Below are 23550 nucleotides of genomic sequence, written 5' to 3'. Positions count from 1 at the left end.
TTGCTTCCATCATTGTAAACTGTTCACGGGAGGATCTAGTACATGGGGAGAGGAGACTGGAAAGGGAACTAAGGGACATGGGTAGAGTTTCTGTCAGGACCTCAGCCCTTTCAGAGTTTTCAAAACTACTAGAAACTGACCACCCCACAACCTCAAAACTACACGACCCTCAGAACTGAGGTACACTTGCCGCTTTCTGATTGGGTTATTGCATTCACCAGAGAATGGGAATTTAATTTCCAGACCCTTAATGTAACAATGAAGCTCTTCGTGGCCCGATACCGTTCATTCTGTGTTCGGAGAGATTTCAATCCCGTGCCATAATTCTCAGTAATTACGTGACAACCTCGTCCCTTTGTTTTAACATTAATCGCATAATAAAGAGTTAACATTTCAGGTCAATGGTATGGGACCTGCTCTCTCCGTGAGGCGGTGGGCGGCTCTTAGAAGAGCCTTTGTTTTGTGTTTGGAAGAACGAAGAGTTCCTCAACCGCCGAAGCCATAGAGAGTGCGGCCCTGGCGTTTCAGAGCGTACACCACATCCATGGCAGTGACAGTCTTGCGCTTAGCGTGCTCGGTGTAGGTGACCGCATCCCGGATCACGTTCTCCAGGAAAACCTTCAGCACCCCACGGGTCTCCTCGTAGATCAGACCCGAGATCCGCTTGACGCCGCCACGCCGAGCCAGACGACGGATGGCCGGTTTGGTGATGCCCTGGATGTTGTCCCGGAGCACTTTACGGTGCCGCTTGGCTCCGCCTTTGCCGAGTCCTTTGCCTCCTTTCCCTCTGCCAGACATAACGCCGCTTCACTCCAGTCGTCGTTCAGTAACAAACTGTGTGCTGGTGTCACCTTTTATACACAGCGCCCCGACCTGTCCGAGAAACGCGTGGGAGGAGAGCGAGGGAGGGAGGGGTGGGGGGGGGGGGGAGAGAGAGAGAGAGAGAGAGAGAGAGAGAGAGAGAGAGAGAGAGAGAGAGAGAGCGCGAACGAGGGGGGGGAGGGGAGAGAGAGAGAGGGGGGAGGGGAGAGAGAGAGGGGGGGAGGGGGGAGAGATAGAGGGGGGAGGGGGAGAGAGGGGGAGGAGGGATAGAGAGAGAGAGAGAGAGAGAACACAACGTGACGGGCAGTGCGGAGAGGGGTGGAGGCAGTGACGGTGTCATGTTACTCTGCACAACATATTTCTGAGACTTCTTGTGGTCTATGTGCAGTTTTGGTCACAGAGCCACAGGAAATAAGTTATTTAAGCTGGAAAGGAACATATTCACAAGGATATCCCTGGGGCCGGAGTTATATGGAGAGGGCTTGAGTTATAAACAGAGAATTGATAGACTGGGAATTTTCCTTGGAGTATAAAGACTTTGTACGGGTTTATATAATCATGAGAGGTATCAATAATGTGGACGATCAGTCTCTTCCCTCCAATAGAGGAACGTTTAAGTGTAAAGGGCATAGATATTGTGAGAGGAAGGGACCTGAGGGACAACATTTCCCACAGAAGGATATGTGGAAGAAGCTGTAGAGGTAGGTATATTCACAATATTTAAAATATGTCTGAGCAGGTACATGGAGAGGAAAGATTTGGAGTGAAACAGCCTAATTGAAGGCAATTTGGTGCAGCTTGGTCGACATGGATGAGTTGGCCAAAGGGCCTATTTCTGTGCTGTATACATCTGTGACTCTGTTTTGGGGAGTTAAACCAGGGAAGCTGATCATAGTGAATGACAGGATCCTGAGTTGTGTTATTGAACAGTGAGACCGTGTGGGTTCCTGCTTCCATCATCTCCTTTGGCAGCTCATCCCAGATATCAGCTTCTCTGTCTGTGAGAAATTTACCTCTCAGATTCCCCTGACCCTCCACCCTGTCACTTTGAACCTACAGCCTCTAGATTGAGATACTGCTACCATGGAAAATAGACTCTGATAATTTATCCATTCTATGCCTCATATCATTCTATATACCTGATTAATGTCACCTCTCAGACTCCTTCACTCCAGGGAAAACCCCCGCCTTTTCAATCCCTTATAACTGAAGCCAACCAGCCTATACAACATTTGTCTGGACTTTTTTCTGCAGTCACATCTCAATTGTAGTCACATCTCTTCAAAGGTTCACAGTACATTTATTTACAAAGTATGTATACAGAATATGGCTCTGAGATTTATCCTACAGGCAGCAATAAAGCTAAAAAAAAACACAATACGACCCATCGAGAAAACATGAAACACCCAATGATCGAAAAAAAAAGGAAATTGTGCAATTGGCAAAAAGCGAGTGCACAACACATAGAATATCAAACCAGGAGAATTCAGTTTAGTTTAGTTCAGCACTATACCTTCAGCCAATGCACTCTTTGCTGAAGTGCCCCAGTCCACATCAATTGTCCCAATCAAACTGTTCAAAAACAGTATTCAGGAACACATGCAACATGAACCTCAAAGTCCAAGACAAGTCCACGACCTCTCTGATCAATCCTGCCAACATGGATCCCAAGACTGCTTCACTTTCCTCCAACAGTAGCTAGCGAGAAAGAGAGAGGAAGACCAGACAAACAGCTCTGAACACCGGCTGGCTCTCTGCTCTTGTCTTTGTTGGCTTCAGCTTGCTTGATGCCTTAATCACAGAGAAGTAATGGTGTTGATCATGGGCTCCAGGCTACCAGGCCACACATTCTGCTCCTATCCTCATCGAACTCTCTCAGAGACAGCAAAGTGCCAGATCAATCGATTGGCCCAAAAACACACCACCAAAATGTAAATCACAGGTTCCAATCACACACGACTTTGTAGTAGAATTATATTTGAAAGTGGTAGTAAAGGAAATAGTTTTGTGAACTATCAGTCGGAAGTTGCTGTTGGTTGCATTGTTTGCTGATGACATGTTGGAGCAGCAATCAGGTTTGGTGTGGTGACCAGAACAGGATGCAAAACACCAATTCTGTGTTATCTGTGAACTTCAAACTCAGCATGTATCTCTGCCATCTACCACTGGTCACAGACATCCCATCTCAGAGGCTACCCTCCAATATCACCCTCAATGTCACAAGTCTATCTGTTAATATGGTAACTGGGATGTTATTTTTACAGTTGTACATGATGTTGGTGAGGTCACAACTAGAGTACTGGGTACAGTTTGGTTACAGTGTTATAGGAAGGACACCATCTCATGGGAAGAGTACAAAATTTATGAGGCTGTTGCCAGGATGACAGAGACTAACTTATGTGGTCAGGCTAGGCAGGCAAGGACTTTATTCCATAGAGTACAGAAGACTGACTGGTGACCTTATTGACCATGTAGGGTCAGGTTGGACAAGCATGGAGCACAGGAGACTGAGTGGTGATCTTATTGCACTGTATCAAATCATGAGTGGCACAAGTGGTTGTTCTGTCATTTTCCCCCAGGGCAAGGGATTAATAAAACTAGAGAGCATAGCTTTAAGGTGAGAGGGGAAAGATTTAAATGGGACTTCAGTGACTCAGATCGTGGTAGGTATATGGAACAAGCTACTAGAGGAAATGGTTGAGGCAGTCACAATCACAACATCTAAATGATATTTGGAAAAGTAGATAGGAGTTAATAGATGGGTTTGGGACATGATCCAGGCACAACTTTCCAACAACAATATATGCAGCTTATGGTAAGGTCTGCATGCCATCGCAGACTTCAAAGCTAAATGCAGTGGAGTTTCCAGCATTGCTGCCTCTCTCCCAGATGAGCTAAATCTTTTTTACCCTCAATTCGATGCTGCCAACACTGAGCCCCTGAGGAGACCTACAGTTGATGCGATCTGCAGCTTGGTCATCTCTAAGGATGAAGTACGCAGGTGTTTCCAACGAGTGGACAGTCATAAGGCTACGGCATCGGACGGCATCCCACGGTGGGTACTCAGGATGTGCGTGGCACAACTGGCAGGTGTGTTTACAGACATTTTTAATCTCTTCCTCTCCCAGTGTAGAGTGCCTTCCTGCTATTGTTTCAGTACCTAAAACGACCAATGTAACATGTCTGAACGACTGGCGTCTGGTCATACTCACCTCAATAATAAGCAAATGCTTTGAGAGGCTGGTCAAGGACTACATCTGCAGCACGCTACCACCCACAATGGACCATCTACATTTTGCCTACCGATCGACAGATGACGCAATAGACTCAGCTCTACACACCATCCTTATGCATCTGGAGAAGAAGGATGCTTATGTGAGAATGCTGTTCTTGGACTACAGTTCAGCATCCAACACCATAATTCCATCCAGGCTCGACAAGAAGCTCAGAGACCTTGGCCTTCACCCTGCCTTGTGTAGCTGGATCCTGGACTTCCTGTCTGATCACCAGCAGGTGGTAAGAGTGGGCTCCCTCACCTCCAACCCTCTGACTCTCAACACAGGTGCCCCTCAGGGCTGTGTCGTAAGCTCCCTCCTTTACTCTCTGTATACCCATGACTGTATCGCCACCCACAGCTCCAATCTGCATATTAAAATTGCTGACAACACTACACTGATGGCCTAATTTCAAATAATAACAAGGCAACCTGCAGGGAAGAAGTCATCACCCTGACACAGTGGTGTCAAGAAAATAACCTCTCCCTCAATGTCGCAAAAACAAAGAAGTTGGTTGTGGACAACAGGAGGCATGGTAACACCTAGCCCCTTTTGACATCAATGGATCTCGGGTTGAGAGGGTGAACAGCTTTAAGTTCCTTGGCATCCACATCACTGAGGATCTCACATGGTCTGTACATACCGGCTGTGTGGTGAAAAAGGCACAACAAAGTCTCTTTCACATCAGACAGCTGAAGAACTTTGGTATGGGCTCCCAAATTCTAAGAACTCTCTACAGGGGTACAACCGAGAGCATCCTGACTGGCTGCATCACTGCCTGGTATGGGAACTGTAGTTCCCTCAATCACAGGACTCTGCAGAGAGTGGTGTGGTCAGCCCAGAGCATCTGTAGATGTGAACTTCCCACTCTTCATGACATTTACAAGGACAGGTGTGTAAAAAGGGCCCAAAGGATTATTGGAGATCCGAGTCAGCCCAACCACAAACTGTTCTTGCTGCTACCATCCGGGAAACAGTACTGCAGCATAAAATCCAGGACCAACAGGCTCTGGGTCATCTTCTTCCACCAGGCCGTCAGACTGATTAATTCATGCTGATGCTACTGTATTTCCATGTTATATTGACTGTCCTGTTGTACATCATATTTATAATTTACTATAAATTGCACATTAGACAGAGACGTAATGTAAAGATCTTTACTCCTCATGTATATGAAGGATATAAGTAATAAAGTCGTTTCAAATGCAGGCAAATGGGACTGCCTGGATTGACATCTTGGCCAGCACAGATAGGATGGGCCGAATGGCCTACTTCAATGCTGAAATACTCAATGACAGTTTTAAGGTGCTTGTAAGCAGGTACAGAGGAGATGTCAGGGGTAAGTTTTGTATGCAGAGAGTGGTGAGTGCGTGGAATGGGCTGCTGGCGGCAGTAGTGGAGGCAGATATGATAGGCTCTTTTAAGAGACTTCTGGACAGGTACATAGAGATTAGAAAAATAGAGGGCTATGGGTAACCCTAGGTAATGTCTAAGGTAAGGACATGTTCGGCACAGCTTTGTGGGCCAAAGGACCTGTATTGTGTTGTAGGTTTTCTATGTTTCTATGACATTAGTCAGACTGTACTTGAAATAATGTGAGCAGTTTTGGACTCCTTGTCTAAGAAAAGATATGCTGGCACAGGTTCAGAATGGAGGAACATCCATTTAGAACAGAGCTAATAAAGAATTTCTGCAGCTCGAGGGTGGTGAATCTCTGAAATTCATTTATACAGGTGCCTGTGGTGGCTAAGTCCAGAGGACAATGCCTTTCTCTTTAATGAATACAATTCAGTCCACACCCTCTGGTACTACAGACAGGTTAACACTTTGATCCCTAATGCTGGGTCTGTACATGCCTGTGTGCTCACTGCACAGTGTGGAGAGTTTTATAGGTCTCTGTCCTTACGGTGAAGGACAATGTTGGAAAGTTCATTGTCCTAGTGGAACATTGCTGACTGTTTCTGGGCAGTACAGTGTGGCGTGTTTTCATTGATTCCTGTCAGTTCTCTATTCGGATGTAGAGGTCACACAGTGCAGTATCAGTTATCTGTCACTGTAAAAACCAAGTGTGTCCCACTGGCACATTTCTGCGGGCTTCCAAGTATTTGTGGGACATAAATAAAATGAGAAAATGCTGGAAATAATCACCAAATGGAGAGAGGTAGTGAGTCCCAGATGGGAACCACACTCAGCAGAACACAAGACAACAGGAGCAGGAGTCACTCTCTTGGCCCCTCATCCCTGCCCCACCATGCAGTGTGAACCTGGCTGATCTGTCCCAGGCCTCACCTCCTCTCCAGTTCCACATCACTCAAACCTCCTGATCTTTCCAAAGTGTATCTCCATTCTCATTAAATCCCTCCAGTAATTCAGCTTCCACACCCTCTGGGATAGGGAATTCCAAACATCCCCCGCCCTCCGTGAGATGTTCCTGCACATCAGCTTTAAATAGCTCTCCGACCTTGTAACTCTGGAAACATCCCAACATCTCTCCCGTCAGCACTCCTAAGGGCTTTGTGTGATTCAGGAAGGTCACCCCTCACTTTTCCAAATCCCAAAGAACTTGTATCTGTTTCCTCACTGTGACTTCAACAACTCCCTGTACAACCATATCAGTACTTCCCTATTTCTGATCTCCACCCCCTGTGTACCAATGTGTACCCTGTGGACCAATGTACCATTTCCCTCTCACTTGTCAAGATTGAATTCCACCTCCCATTCCTCTGCCTGATGGACCAGCTGATGAATATCATGTTGTATCTAAGTCAGGCTTCTTCACTCTTTACACCTCCAGAGATTTTTGTGTCACTTGTAAACTTGCTGATCACATCATCTACTTTAACATCCAAGTTGTTGCTGTCTGCCACAAACAAAGGATCCTAGCACCAATCTGTGTGTTACACCACTGGTCACAGACTTCTAGTGAGAAGAACAACTCTCCACCACCATCCTCGGCCTCCCATAAACCAAGCTGATTTTAGTTCTAGTTTGCCACCTCACCTCGTATCTTATGGGCTCGAACAGTTTGGACCAGACTCCTGTCAGTACCGCCAGTTGAACTTTGTCTTTTTGTGTGTCATCCCTCTAGCCGTCAGTCTGTGGTTTTGTACTGCCATGTGCTCTTGTCTGTTTTCATGCCCCATGTGCTCCTGTCCTCACTCCGGCCCCTGTATTACTGAGTACTCCGCCCCTCACTTGTTTCTCATTATTACCTGTTTTGCTGCCACTTCTGTCTCATTGTGCTCCAACTATCATCTGCCTCTCTATTGCTCAGTGTATTTCAGTCCTGTGTTCTCACCTGTTTGTTGCCAGATTGTGCCAGTGAATTTTCCTGAGCCTTTCCAGCATTCGTATCTGTACTCTGTCTGTCTGAGTATTGACCCTGTCTGTCGCCTATCGACTCTACCTGTTTCCCGATTCTGGTTTTTGGATTTCTCTGGGTGTTTTGATCTCTGCCTGAACTTTGACGCCGACTTTGTTGCCCCCCCTGGATTTGCTACTCAGTAAATATCACAGTGCGCACAGTACTTGGTCTGCGATTGGGTCTCTGCTTCAGCGTCCTGACAACTCCGATGCCTCAAACGTTAAACTCCTCACTGGGGTCTACATAAACAACATTGCCCTCATTAACATACTCATTTCCATTTCACAGCATTTAGTATGTGAGCTCCCAGAATCAGTGGGCACCACACCAGAGCACTCAGTCTGGAATAAACAGCTGGTCCAGTGTGGCGAGTACTGGCCTGTGGTGAAAGCCTTTCTGCCCAGGGGAGGAAATCTGCCGTCCTTCCCCCGGCCTCTGTGTGACTCCCGATACGCTACGGTGTCGCCGACCTTTCTCTGCCCTCTGAAATGGGCTAGAAAGTCACTCAAGAACGTCGAGGGATTTGGGGATATTGGTGTCCCTGCTGGCGAATCCCTCACGCCGGTAAAGAATAAAACCATTCCAGGAATGTCTGGCACAGAGAGAGGCCGTTCAGCCGGCACAGGACAATACCGTCTGTTCAGACCCATCCCTTCCGTCAGCTCAGAATTCCCGTGTGTCGATCAGCATTTGAGCAGTTTCACAGTCCGGTTATAGATAACTCGATCAGATCTGAGATCTGCAGCCTCCTCTGCTGCAAGAAAAGCAATGATTCTCAACGTCAGCTTCTTCCACTTCCGCCACCACCGCCCTGCCAGAGTTACCGGGCTCCGGGCGAGTTGTGATTGGTTCGCCCCGCCCATTTAAGCTTTCCTACATCAGCTTGGTTCGATCTTCAGACATGCACACACAACTTTACTCAAAGAACTTATTCTTCTGAGGCAGATTTTTGTTGTTGCTGATGCGGTTTAATTGCCGTGAAGGTGGTTAAATAGGTGCTTTGTAATTGTCATGAATCTTATTGATTCTACTTGAGATCCAGAATAGGCTCACGGTCCTTTCACAAACAACTTCACATTACAGTCTCGATCCCGACCGCAGTTTGCGAACCGTCCATAACTTAATAAAAACCTGTCATGTTCCATGAATCAGCATTTGTACTGATCGGAATATCGGCACCCAATTGCCCAGCATTGAGAACATCTACCATAAACGCTGCCTGGGCAGGGCGAAAAGCATTATCAGGGATGCATCTCACCCTAACCATGGACTTTTTAACTCTCCTCCGCTCCAGCACCATCAGGCACAGGAAGAGCTTCTTCCCTGAGGCTGTGACCCTGCTGAACCTCACATCACAGTGCTAAGCAGTATTGCATCCGTATTGTACTGTCTCAGTACTTTTATATTCGTGTGCTGTAGCACTTTTTTATTTGCAGTTATTTTGTAAATAACACTATCCTTTGCCTTTCTGGTCATATGCTAACTGCATTTCATTGGCTTTGTATCTGTACTCGGCACAATGACAATAAAGTTGACTCTAATCTAATATGCATATCTCTCATATCGGAGAACTCATTTTCGGGGTTTCTGCGGGTCATGTTTTATATTACTATTTTTGTTTGCACGATTTCCCCTCTTGTTTGTCGGTCTTTGTTGTGTGTAGCTTTTCCATAGATTCTATTGTTTACTTTGTGGGTGCCTACAGGATGGAATTCAAGGCTGTGTGTGGTGTACGTATTTTGATAATAAATTTACATTGTTTATAGTATAAATGGATCAGGGTCATGTGATGGCTCCTATTCGCACACATCTGTAGTTATTTACTTTTGGACTGTTCTATAAAAACTTACTCGTGGAGGACTTCTCAAATTTCAATGTTTCGGTAAACAAGGCCGCTCTCTGATTGGGCGTTTACACTCGCCAATTACGTTAGGCGATTTACCGCCAATCAAGCATCGCTCTGCATTAACCAGGAAGCGGGGGCGGGGGACTTTCATTTTCGGTCAAATGCGCAGTAAAATTGGTAAAACCCGGTAAAGTGCGGAGATAAATACTGGTTTCTATTCGGGGAAGGAAATGCACTTTAGATTGAGTTTAAGCCCTTGTCTACGACAGACCCTTTGAACGGAAATGCCCCGGACTCACCCCGGTCGGTGCTCAGCCCTTCCACAGACAATCTGAGTGGCTCTGAAAAGAGCCTTTGGGTTTTTAAATTGTCGCTTTATCTCTTTACTTGGCCTTGGGGTTGGTGGACCCGCCCGTTTTCTTGGGCAACAACACGGCCTGGATATTGGGCAGCACCCCGCCCTGAGCGATGGTCACCCCTCCCAGCAGCTTGTTGAGCTCCTCGTCGTTGCGGACGGCCAGCTGCAGGTGTCTGGGGATGATGCGGGTCTTCTTGTTGTCCCGGGCCGCGTTACCGGCCAACTCGAGGATTTCAGCCGTCAGATACTCGAGCACAGCAGCCATATAGACCGGGGCTCCGGCACCCACCCGCTCAGCATAGTTACCCTTTCTCAGGAGCCTGTGAACACGGCCCACCGGGAACTGCAGTCCGGCCCGGGACGAGCGAGACTTGGGCTTGTTCTTGGCCTTCCCGGTTTTCCCTCGTCCACTCATTTCAGCAAACTCCTTCGCAGAGAATGAGGAAATGTTTCCGCATTCACCAATTTTATAGCTTCAGGAGGATTGCGGAAGGACATTTGCGATTGGTGGTGCAATGCTTTCTCCGATTGGTGATGTGGAATAACCCAATCAGAGAGCTGTCCGATTCTCCAATGATCAGACGGCAGCAAAAGAAGCGTGAAAAATAACTGTCACTCCCCAAAAGGACATGAAATTTGAACAAACTTCAAACTGCGTATACTATATTGAGCCTTCAGATTCATCTCCTTAGAGACTGTCACAAAACAAAGAAACCCAATAGAACTCATGAAAAAAGACTGTCAAACACCCAATGTGCAAAAAAGAACAAATCGTGCAAAAAGTAAAAAAAAGTAAATAATACTCAGAACTAAAGTCATGAAGCCGGTGCAGGAGCCTGTTAGTTACAGGCCACAGCCTCAGTTCAGCACAGGGATGAACAAACCCCCCTCCCCCCCAAGCAGCAAGCTGAACAACTCCCTCACCCCAACCCTGACAAGACACTTTCAATCTGGCCTAGTGCTCATTCCTGGCTCTTGGATCCAGGCCCTGCTGCTTTGATACTCTTGGGCACTGACTCAGCCTCCTCAGTTTGATACCAAAGAAAAAATAAAATTAAACAACAGACCAAAAGGAAGCACTCAGAAACCTCTCTGTGAACGTGGACTCCCTGCATGATCAGTCACTGAATCCTGGTTACTGTCCACAGAGAATGTGAATTAATTCTACCATAACTGCCTCTGGGAATGTGTCCCTGTTTGTGAAAACACATCACATCATGGAAGGGTCACTTCACAGTCTGTGGTGGAAACACAGAAACGGTGATACAACAGTTAATTTATTCTGATGTAGATTCAGGGCAGCAAGGAAACAGTATAATGGGGAAACGAAGAGGCATTCACTAGAACGTGAAGAACAGAAAGCATACAAAAATCCTGATCAACGTCTTCCTCTGTCAATGGAGAGTTCAGTGGGACAAGTGCTTGAAGATGAAGACAAACTAACGGGGCAGGAGAAGGGGAAGCTCCGTGTTAGTTCAGTGTGCAGGATCACAGGAATGTCACCAGGCAGGGGGACAGCTAATTGTCATCAACATGAACTTGATGAATATTATCCCCTGAAAGAGAAATATTGAGGCAGATATATAAAAGTATAGTCAAAATATTAAGACAATTCTTCCATGGAAACTGTGTGTGACATTTAACAGAGCCATTGGGTTTTCAGTTTGTTTTGTCAGGATCCTGTGGAAATACACTTTGAGTTGGTGTACTCGGTCACCAACATTGTTCCTTCTGACGTGACGAGACTGGACAGCTTCCCAAGCAGCGATAGCCACATGGCAGTCTGGATCTCCGGGGAGCTGCTGGTTGACTGTTTCTTGTAATGGGCCAGGCAGGAAGCCTCACCTGTGATGCGCTCGCAAATATTGTTCATGAATGAGTTCATGATACTCACGGCCTTGGAGGAGACACAGGTGTTTCTCCAGAGTATCAACATCCTTCCTATAATGATGTGGTAAACCACATATATGTTGTAACTGAGTTAACTGTCTGGACACGCTCCTCTGCTGACTGCCCCTGTGGCTCCTCCCATAGAGTCCTGTATAAAGGTGTTTCGCCTTTCCCCTCCCCCTCGGTCCGGGGGCAGACACTCACCGTGGAGGTCGTATTGTACAGCAAATAAAAGCCTTTCAGTATTTCACCAAACCTCAGTCTTTTGGAGTTATTGAAGGTGCTTCAAATGGTGTGACCAAAACTGTATGCAATACTCTTGACGTTGTCTAACTAGAGTTTTATAAAGCTGCAATATAACTTCCTGACCTTTGAACTCAGTGCCTCAACTAATAAAGGTAAGCCTGCCAATTGCCTTCTTAACCACCTTATTGACCTGTGTAGCCACATTCATGGAGCTATGAACTTGGAGCCCAAGATCCATCTGCTCATCAACACTATTGAGGGTATTGCCTTCAACAGTGTACTTTCTATTTACATTTGACCTATCAGGGTGTTACACTTCACATTTGACCAGATAAAAATCCATCTGCTGTTTTTCTGCCCACATCTGCAACTGATCTATATCCCACTGTATTCTTTGCCAGTTTTCTACACTATCCACAACACCACCAATCTTTGCATCATCTACAAACTTACAAACCCACCCATTTACATTTTCATCGAGGTTATTTATACACATCACAGACAGTAGATCCCAGTCCAGATCCCTGTGGATCACCAGTAATGAGAGATCTCCAGCTGGCGTAAATCCCTTCAATCTCTACCATCCGTCTTCTACAGACAAGCCAGTTGTGAATCCAGATTGCCTATTTACCATGAAACCTATGCAAATCAATCTTCTGGATGAGGAACTTTGTCAAATGCCTTTCTAAAATCCATGTAGACAACAGATCTACTGTACCTTCATCAAACACCCTCATCACCTCATCAAAACTCTCAATCAAGTTAGTAAGACACTACTTGCCCCCCATAAAGCCACGATTTTCCAAACACTCATGAATCCTATTCTGAAGAATTCTCTCCAGTATCTTCCCTACCACTAAGATGAAACTCACTGATCTCTTCTTTCCAGGATTATGCCTGGTTCCCTTTTTGAATAATGGAACAATATTACCCACTTGCCAGTCCTTCAGGACCTCACCTGTGCCTGGAGAGGACACAAAGACATTGATCAAGGCCTTAGTAATCTCTCCTCTTGCCTCTCTCAATAACCTGGGGTATATTCCATCAGGCCATGGGGACTTACTCATCTTAATGCTCTTTAAGAGACTCACAGTGCCTTCTGCTTTACCATAAAGTGCCCTGGTATATCAATACACTTGGCATTGATCTCTCTATCCTCTATGTCCTTCTGCTTGGTAAATACTGATATGAAGTGCTGATTATGGGTTTCAACCAAATCCTTCACAGCCAAGCAAATGTATCCCTTTATCCTTGAATGGTCCTACTTTCTCCCCTAGCTGTCATATTGTTCCTGATGTATATATAGAATGCCTTGGGATTCTCTTTAATCCTACTTGTCAAGGATTATTCATGGCCCCTTCTGGCCTTCCTAATTCCCTTCTTGAGTTCTTTTTTCTGGCTTCTTTATAATCCTCAAGGGTGAATACTTTACTTATTTTTAGAGACACAGCTTGGAATAAGCCCTTTCAGCCCTTTAAGCTGCACTGCCAGGAACCCACTGATTCAATTCTAGCTTAATCCTGGGACAATTTACCATGATCAATTAATCTACTAACCGGTACATCTTTGGACTGTGGGGGTGGGGGTGAGGGAACTGGAGCACCTAGAAGAAACCCATGCATTCCAAGGGGAATGTCCTCCCCTTGGAACACCCCCTCCTCCGTCACCAAACTGCTCTGAAACTTTTGCTCAGAATTGTCAAATTTATATGGATATTGGCTAATTGACATCTGTACAGCTTCTAATCCCCTATTTGCAAACACAGAATAGCAATCATGATAAATTCTTACAGGTCGTAATAATCAACAAAACTACATGTTATTTACTCTTTGAAAACATTTAGTCTGATCAAAAGTCACCAATTACACTGGACAACAAAGATTTTGCTTCCTGAATACTTCGAGGAGTATCTTATGGATTTGGGAGAATCCCAGAGATGGTTAATTGGGTACACACATCGTAGAGATGCAGGAGTAGTGTGTGGTGATGAGCGGGGCATCTCATACTCAGGAAGGGTAAGGGGCATCACAAAGTCAGAGGGTGAAAGGTGCGTTAAATAGATGGGTTGGTGTGTTGGGTAAGGAGGTGGTAGTGAGGCATCACAGAGATGGGTGTGGGAGGTGGGGGAAGGCGAATTCTAGAATTGGGATTGAGGGTGAGAAGAGAAGGAAGGGGGTATTCCATTATGTTTAGGGAAGGAGATGAAGCAACCCCGAACAGGGGATGGATGTCAGGGGTGTCGCGGAGATGATTATGGGGATGTGGGGAATGGGATAGGGCACAGGGAAGTGTTCCAGAGACGAGGAAGAAGTTGTCCCAGAAACCAGATGGGTGAGGGAGGATATGGGGCATTCAGAAACAGATTAGGGCTAAAGGAGGGGAGAAAGGTTGCATCCCACAGACTGTGACACAGTGATGGGGTGAGAGAGAGGTGCAAAAGGGACCCAGATACTGGGGGAGGAGGGAGACTCAGAAACAGGGTAGGTGGATGGAGGAGATTCTGAGACCAGGGGGAGGAGATGACCCACAGATGGGGAATGGAGAATAGGAGAACTGGTAACATGTGAGTGCGGAAGGATGAATCCCAGAAATGCGACGGGTGGTGGAAGGAGTGACCCAGAGACACGGGAGAGAGGAAACAGGCCAACACAGGAGGGGCAGACAGTGGGTGGAATGTTGTGATCCTAACGTGTGGGTGGGGGTCCCAGAAATGATGGGGGTGGCTGGAAGAAGACAACCCAGATACAGGGGTTGGGGTGGGGGCGAGGGGAGGAGGGGGAACAGGATGACTGTTGAAAGGAAAACTAATTGAAAGGGAAACATGGAGAGTCCATAATGCATATCTAATTTAAGCGAGGCATGCACTTCTCACATGGTGGTGTGATGACATATGCCATTCATGTACTTCATACATGAATTATTTGAACAAACAAAGAATGCTTAATCAAACAATATACATAAAAGATTACTCAAATATTATTGAGATATTAAATACACAAATAGCTTTCTCCCTCCCATCCCTCCGTTGCTCTGACACCCCTCACCCTTCCTCCTGTGGTACGCTGCCTTCTCCCTTCACTTCTCTCTTTGGGGTGCCATCCCCCACCTCAAGTCCCTGGGACACCCACCCATATCTCTTCTTCCCTGCCTCTGGGGTACCCTCTGTGCACCTACCCATCATTATGTGCCATGTTGTTTGATATGGGCAATCATGTCTTCCATCTGTTTTTGATCTGAGAAGTTCTAATTCGCTCTTCAAAATTTTTGCTTGACCATCCCTTGATGTAACTCTTGAATGCCATGCACTGTTGAACTCAACTTTTTCTCGTACATGTCATTAGTACATGTCCCCAGAAATCACAGCTGCCACTTTCTGATTGATGATATCTGCTCTTTTCTTAGAACCACAGAACCATAGAAACTACAGCACAGAAACAGGCCTTTTGGCCCTTCTTGGCTGTGCCGAACCATTTTCTGCCTAGTCCCACTGACCTGCACACGGACCATAACCCTCCATACACCTCCCATCCATGTATCTGTCCAATTTATTCTTAAATGTTAAAAAAGAACCCACATTTACCACCTCGTCTGGCAGCTCATTCCATACTCCCACCACTCTCTGTGTGAAGAAGCCCCCCTTAATGTTCCCTTTAATCTTTTCCCCTCTCACCCTTAACCCATGTCCTCTGGTTTTTTTCTCCCCTTGCCTCAGTGGAAAAGGCCTGCTTGCATTCACTCTATCTATACCCATCATAATTTTATATACCTCTATCAAATCACCCTTCATTCTTCTACGCTCCAGCGAATAAAGTCCTAACCTATTCAACCCTTCTCTGTAACTGAGTTTCTCAAGTCCCGGCAACAACCTTGTAAACCTTCTCTGCACTCTTTCAACCTTATTTATATCCTTCCTGTAATTTGGTGACCAAAACTGAACACAATACTCCAGATTCGGCCTCACCAATGCCTTATACTTCGATTAATAAAGGCCAATGTACCAAAAGCTCTCTTTACGACCCTATCTACCTGTGACGCCACTTTTAGGGAATTTTGTATCTGTATTCCCCGATCCCTCTGTTCCACTGCCCTCCTCAGTACCTTACCATTAACCCTGTATGTTCTACCTTGGTTTGTCCTTCCAACGTGCAATACCTCACACTTGTCTGCATTAAACTCCATCTGCCATTTTTCAGCCCATTTTTCCAGCTGGTCCAAGTCCCTCTGCAGGCTCTGAAAACCTTCCTCGCTGTCTACTACACCTCCAATCTTTGTATCATCAGCAAATTTGCTGATCCAATTTACCACATTATCATCCAGATCATTGATATAGATGACAAATAACAATGGACCCAGCACTGATCCCTGTGGCACACCACTAGTCACAGGCCTCCACTCGGAGAAGCAATTCTCTACTACCACTCTTTGGCTTCTTCCACTGAGCTAATGTCTGATCCAATTTACCACCTCTCCATGTATACCTAGCGATTGAATTTTCCTAACTAACCTCCCATGCGGGATTTTGTCAAAGGCCTTACTGAAGTCCATGTAGACAATACCCACTGCCTTCCCTTCATCCACTTTCCTGGTAACCTCCTCGAAAAACTCCAATAGATTGGTCAAACATGACCTGCCACGCACAAAGCCATGTTTACTCTCCCTAATAAGTCCCTGTCTATCCAAATGCTTGTAGATTCTGTCTCTTAGTACTCCCTCCAATAACTTACCTACTACCGACGTTAAATTTACCAGCCTATAATTTCCTGGATTACTTTTTGATCCTTTTTTAAACAACGGAACAACATGAGCCACTCTCCAATCCTCCGGCACCTCACCTGTAGACAGCGACATTTTAAATATTTCTGCCAGGGCCCCTGCAATTTCAACACCAGTCTCCTTCAGGTCCGAGGGAACACCCTGTCAGGTCCCGGGGATTTATCCACTTTAATTTTCCTCAAGACAGCAAGGACCTCCTCCTTTTCGATCTGAACAGTTTCCATGATCTCACTACTTGTTTCCCCTAATTCCATAGACTTCATGCCAATTTCCTTAGTAAATACAGATGCAAAAGACCTATTTAAGATCTCCCCCATTTCCTTTGGTTCCGCACATAGGCGACCAATCTGATCTTCAAGAGGACCAATTTTATCCCTTACAATCCTTTTGCTCTTAATATACCTGTAAAAGCTCTTTGGATTATCCTTCACTTTGACTGCCAATGCAACCTCATGTCTTCTTTTATCACTCCTGATTTCTTTCTTAAGTATTTTCTTGCACTTCTTATACTCCTCAAGCACCTTATTTACTCCCTGCTTCCTATACATGTCATACAACTCCCTTTTCTTCTTTATCAGAGTTGCAATATCCCTTGAGAACCAAGGTTCCTTATTCCTATTCACTTTGCCTTTAATCCTGACAGGAACATACAAATTCTGCGCTCTCAAAATTTCTCCTTTGAAGGCTTCCCACCTACCGATCACATCCTTGCCAGAGAACAACCTGTCCCAATCCACGCTTTTTAGATCCTTTCTCATTTCTTCAAATTTGGCCTTCTTCCGGTTGAGAACCTCAACCCTAGGACCAGATCTATCCTTGTCCATGATCAAGTTGAAGCTAATGGTGTTATGATCACTGGAACCAAAGTGCTCCCCTACACGGACTTCTGTCACTTGTCCTAACACGTTTCCTAACAGGAGATCCAATATTGCATACCCTCTAGTTGGTCCCTCTAAATATTGATTTAGAAAACTTTCCTGAACACATTTTACAAACTTTAAACCATCTGGACCCCTAACAGTATGGGAGTCCCAATCAATATATGGAAAATTAAAATCCCCTACCACCACAACTTTATGTTTCTTATTCCATCTTTTCACAACACTTTCTCATTTGTTATTTTGTCTGACTCCCCTCTTTATCTGGTCAAAACCACATGTCTCATGTTCAACTCTCATTCCTGCTCTTTGTTCCTCATACAAATTTCTGATGATTTGATACATTTCCTATCAATGCCCAAGTGCTGAAGGATTTTTATAAGCTCTTAATGTCTCACCTTATCAAAACCTTTGGTGTAATCGATGAAAGATAGGTAGAAGTCTTTCTGGACCTCGATTGATTGCTCACAAATCATTCTGAGGAGGAAGACTGCATTTTATCTTTCACTATTTTCAGTGAAGACACACTACTCTATTCATAACAGGACTTTCACACCATGACTCGTCAAATTGTCTGGTGTAATTCATGTTCAATTGCTCTAGGTTTTTAATGACAGTTCAATAATTACTGACTTGCTCATCTCCTCAGGTATTTCTCCGCTATCATAAATATCATTCAGCAAATCTGTCAACCTTTTCTCTTCTCTTTTCTCATTTTCATTATCACTCATTTGACACATCCAGCACTGCCTTTTTAAACTTCAACCAGCTTGGTGTGTTCTCCACTGTCAGAGCTTCAAATCTGTTTGTCACTGCTACAGTGTATTTCACCTTCTTGTCCTAATCTGATCTTTCAAGCGAGCCAGGTCTCTGAAGTTATAACTAACTTCTATAGTTTAGCTCAATGTAGAAGGGATCTAAACTTACTGTATTTGTATTTTAAATAAAATATTAATTTGTTCCATTCAGACCTAAAGATTTAATTGTTGTGGAGGCTTTCTTACTCTTGTTGCATAACTTCTTTCCTGACAAGGGGGTATCATTCTGCTTGGCAGATGAGACTTGTGGCTGCGAAACAATCTCAGGCATGCTGAACAGTGCATGGCAAATTTTGCTGAACAATTTGGATCATAATGTGTGAGTACGGTGTCTGAGGTCACCATTTCCTTTACCTTTTGGAAAGCCAGCTCACACTGCTTTGTCCATTGCCATTTGTTCTCAAGCTCACGGGGTAAAGCATAGTAGCCAGGTTTGGCAGGAATTGACGAATGCTGAAAAGGAGCATAAATGTGGTACATCCTTTGGCCTTGGGGCATCCACTACTGCTTGAATTTTCTCAGCATGTTTGTGCATCAATAGTGTCTGTAAGAACTATGTATCTGTTCTCTATCTGTTTTGATTTCTGTGTTGTGCATTTATCATGGTAACTAGTCACATTAGGGGAGACATGGTAAAAATGAAGGGAATAAGTTATGACGGGTGGAGGTTGGATCTTTTACTGACTGCCAAATAACAATGAGTTAACACTCAATTATGATTAATTGTATATTTGTTAATTGCTAATAAAGGATCAAATAAAGGCTTTGATGGTTGATGCAATCGTTGAAGCTGTGGGTGCGCCACGCAAGTAAACAAGTCCCTACAATCCCAGGCAAGGGATAATTGTTCTGTTTTGATTTTGGATTAGTTTTGCCACTGCATTTGTGTCAGGAATGGTTTTTGACAGTTATACCAAATGAACATCAGGTTTCCGATGTCTCCAAAAAATTAGAAGCACTGCAGCCCAGAGCAGATTGTGGCAAGTACTGACCTTTTGGTGATTTACGCTGTGGGTTTTTGGATTTGAAAGACAGTTTTGTATGGTCAAACATTGCTGTGTACAATTGGTGTATAGTGGTGTTTGCCTGAAGTGTTCAACCCTTGGTTCTGTTGAAAAGCTGAAGAATTAAATTGTTTCCATTGTTAAAAGCTGAAGAATTGAACTGCAATTGTCTTAACTGGTTTGTGCACTTGGAAGACAAAATGAGTTCAGCTGGAAGCAGTAATCTTGCCGCCAAGACTAAGAGAAAACTTAATCAAACATGTGATGTTGAAGGTCAATTCCCTGGGGGAGATTACTAAGACAAAGAACAGGCTGTGACTACAGATAAAGTTAAAGACAGTGTGTCCAACGTGTGTGCAGCACATTCTGCAGTCACACTAGCAGAGCAACCCATGCATCTGATACCACATTGGTGCAAATCGTTCCAATGGTCCTTATCAAAAAGCTACAGAAACTGGGCCTTTGTACCTCCCTCTGCAAATGTATCCTCAACTTCCTAACCAGAAGACCATAATTTGTGTGGATTGGTAATAACATCTCCACCTTGGTGCCAATTGACACAGGCACATCTCACGGATGTGTGTTTAGTCCACTGGTCTACTCTTTCTATACCAATGACTGTGTGGCTAGGTTTAGCTAAAATGCCATCTAATAATTTGCTGACGATACAACCATTGTTGGCAGAATCTCAGATGGTGATTTGGTAGGCATAGATATTCAAGATATACCTGCTGGTTGAGAGGAGTCACAGCAACAACCTTGCACTCAAGATCAAAAAGCTGATTGTGAACTTCAGAAAGGGTAAGATGAGGGACCACATACCAGGCCTCAGAGAGGGATCAGAAGTGGAGAGAGGGAGCAATTTCAAGTTCCTGGGTGTCAATATCTCTGAGGATCTAACTTGATCCCAACATATCGATGTAGCCATAAAGAAGGCAAGACAGCGGCTATATTTCATTAGGAGTTTGAGGAGATTTGGTCTGTCACTTATAACACTCAAAAAATTGTATAGATGAACCATGGAGAGAATTCTGACAGGCTGCATCACTGTCTGGTATGGTGTGGGGGTTGGGGAGAGTGTGCTACTGCACAGGATTGAAGTGAGCTGCAGAAACTTGTAAAATTAGTCAGCTCCACCTTGGGTACTAGCTTCTGTAGTATCCAAGACATCTTCATGAAGCAGTGCCTTAGGAAGCTGGTGTCCATCATTAAGGATCCCCACCACCCAGGACATGCCCTCTTCTCAATGTTACCATTAGGATGGAGGTACAGAAGTCTGAAGGCACTCACTCAGCAATGCAGGAACTGCGTTTTCCCCTCTGCCATCCGATTTCTAAATGGACAATGAACCCATGAACACAACCTCACTACTTTTTAAATTTCTGTTTTGGCACTATTTATTTCAATTTAACTATTTTATATATATCTTTTCTGCATGTGGTTTCTCCTCACAGGTGACACATGGTAACTGAACTCCTTTCGGACTCAGACTGAACTACAGAGGACAGGGAGGAGGTCTGGCCCCAGCACACACAGCACGTAGGACACGTCCTGGTGTTTATGAACCAGATCCTCAGCTGTCAGTTAATAGTCCCACTGCCTTATAGGCAGCCTCAGGAGAGGTGGAGGCTATGGGAGTAAACCCAGACAGCAAATCCGGAGTGGAGCCCCTAAGGCGGCTGGACGTCATTGAACATCCTTCTGGCAGCTCCTGTAGCCAAGCTGGTGCCAAACGTATTGCTTCATGAGCTTTCCTTTGGACTACACCAGTGAGGCTGAGAGGGGGATCTTGACGACTGGGCACCTCAGGATTTCCATACCTTCCGCCCAGGCTTGTGATGATACTGTCATTCAGTTTTTTCTCTATTTTCATTTATTGCATTGTATTGCTGCTGCAAAGTTAACAAATTTCACAACGTATGCCAGTGATATTAAGCCTGATTCTGACTAAGTTGGAGGCTGATTTTGCTGAGTTATGCACAATACAACAGATACTGAGGGATAGACACGCCTTGGCGGAACGGACAGAATTGCTTCGTAGAGACCAGGAAGAAAACATGGAACAGCTTTGAAGAAACCAAAAAGGTGTGGAATATTAGCTTTGGAGAAAAATGGAACAGCTTAAGTTGCAGGAGAAAATTGCAGGCAAGATGGCCAAAGTTAAAGTGCAAAGGCTTCAAGTGCTGTTTGTGCTAAACATGCTCCAGCAGAGCAGTTCTCCAATTAGTGTTTCAATGTTGATATATAACAGAGAAAATCCAATGGCAAGGAGTCTAAGGAATAAATGTGTATGAGTCATGATTTAAAGCCCCAAGAGGCAGTTGACTCTCAGGCTGCACCAAGGAAGTACTCTGAACCTTTGCCATGTCCAGTAACACAAGGTGCTTCTGAGAACATTGATTTTCAGTATGAAGACACTCATGTTTCGGATAATAAAGGTCTAAACGCCAGGCTTGAGGCCACAAGAACACAAAAGGAAATAACAAGCATAGTGCTACAACAACGGATTGTAACCCTGCCTGAAAGAGAGATTCACATTGTCGATGGCAATTCATTTATGAGGGCTTTCAACAACAGCTTTGAACACAGGGCCGATAATTATCGTGACCATCTTTATTTTCTCAAACTGTTCACTGAAAGATACCTTAGAGAGCTTGTCAAACGTTGTCAGTGGGCCAGCCCGGAGCAAGGATCTCTAAAGGCCCAAGCTTTACTACAGAAACATTTTGGTGTAGAGCACAAAATTGCTGCGGTCTACATGGAAAGGCCTCTTTCTAGGCCACATATCAAATCAGAAGCTGTAGAAGCTCTTCAAGACTACAGTCTTTTTCTTAGAAGCTGTTCCAATACCATGGGAGATATGCCTGAGTTGGACATGGCTGCTAAAGTAAGGATTGTTGACAATAAATTCCCCGATGAAGTTTGGAGAAATGGAGATCAGCAGCTTGTAAACTGCAAGAAAGGCACAACCATAAGGTTACTGTCACTGACATTGTGGATTTTATCGAAAGGCAAGTAAAGATTGCGACATACCCAGTGTTTGGAAAAAGATACAATGCTACATCACTGACAGTAAGTGAAGGTGTGCACAAAACTGGATCACAAATTCATTCTCAAGCTAAAGGAAGCTGTTTTGCCACTTCTGTGGCTCCTGTGGAAAGTGGAGCTGAAACTGAGCCTGGACCTGATGAGAAGGTGTAGATTCGAAATAAGCAAACACAGCAGCGAGTACCGCCCTAGTATCTACTGGCCTTACGGAGGCTGGTGATCATGATTGTAAACTTCCTATCATTCCAGTTCAGGTGAAGTCTAAGAAGAGTAACAAGACAGTGGTTACTTATGCTTTCCTAGATCAAGGAAGTACAGCAGTGTTCTGCACAGTGAGCCTCATGAACAAGCTCAATCTGACAGGAAAAGGAACACCCATTCATTCTCTTATGCACCGTGGGCCAAGAGGAAGTTGTAAATAGCTACTTCCTTTCAGGATTGGAAGTGGCTGACTTAGATAGTGAAAACTATTGTGACCTGCCTAATGTCTATGCCTTCCTACTCCTCGTCAGAGAGATCTTCAGGAATGGTCTCACCTGAAGCATGTTTATTTACTGAAATTGAGCTGCTAATCGGGGTAAATGTATGTGTGGCATTGGAACCATTACAAGTAATTTGCAGTGTTAATGTTGGACTCTACACAATCAGAACAATGCTGGGTTGGACTGCTGATGGACCATTGAAAGGAGACCATAGCGGTGGAAGAGACTATGCTCAGCCAGAGCTGACAGTTAATGGGGCTTTAGTGTTGCATTTAAATGAGTGTTGGCAACAGATTCAAGACAGCTTTTCCTGAATGCAGTGAAGAGGGACCACCTGGTTTCACAGGAGAAGATCTCAATCCAGGAGAGACTGCTTACCAAAAGAGGACATTTGTGTAAATGTTGAGATTTCATGTTTCCTGTACTGTAGTAGCATGTAATTGTAATTATTACAGTATAATAATTAAGGGGCTGGAATGTAGGATCCATGAACCTATTCTCTATTTGCTTTCTATTCTGTGTTGCGACTTTATTACTTTCCTTATGGTAACCACTCACATGAATGGGGGTGTGGTAAAAGCAAACAGAATAAGTTATGTATTCTTGCTTATTTCGTGGCACTTTGTAGCTTGGGACCAGCGAAGATCATATCTTTTGCTGACCACCGAATAATGCTGAGAGAATGCTCAATTATGCTTAATTGTATATTTGCTAATGTTAGTAAAGGATGTACTAAATGCTTCGAT

General features: G+C 44.7%; 3 protein-coding genes across 3 annotated transcripts in view; 1 reads left to right on the top strand and 2 right to left on the bottom strand.

Annotated features, from left to right (window-relative positions):
• LOC134350772 (uncharacterized) overlaps positions 1–851 on the bottom strand; it is a 65017-nt gene extending 64166 nt beyond the window's left edge. The window contains exon 1 of the mRNA XM_063056437.1: positions 513–851. Within this exon, the coding sequence (XP_062912507.1) occupies positions 513–798 (286 nt within the window). The 5' untranslated portion in view covers positions 799–851. The remainder of the gene's footprint in view (positions 1–512) is intronic.
• Positions 1–23550, top strand: part of LOC134350773 (histone H2AX-like) — an 87172-nt gene that overhangs the window by 24162 nt on the left and 39460 nt on the right. Inside the window, exon 2 of the mRNA XM_063056438.1 lies at positions 10148–10172. Coding sequence (XP_062912508.1) covers positions 10148–10172 — 25 coding nt within the window. The remainder of the gene's footprint in view (positions 1–10147; positions 10173–23550) is intronic.
• LOC134350771 (histone H2A-like) lies at positions 9222–10110 on the bottom strand. Its single transcript, XM_063056436.1, has one exon. The coding sequence runs from the start codon at positions 10078–10080 to the stop codon at positions 9691–9693; it is 390 nt and encodes a 129-aa protein (XP_062912506.1). The 5' UTR covers positions 10081–10110; the 3' UTR covers positions 9222–9690.

This window comes from Mobula hypostoma, chromosome 8 (assembly GCF_963921235.1).
Source record: "Mobula hypostoma chromosome 8, sMobHyp1.1, whole genome shotgun sequence".
Taxonomy (NCBI): domain Eukaryota; kingdom Metazoa; phylum Chordata; class Chondrichthyes; order Myliobatiformes; family Myliobatidae; genus Mobula; species Mobula hypostoma.
Note: the sequence above shows the minus strand (reverse complement) of the source record. Positions and strands in the feature narration are given on the sequence as shown.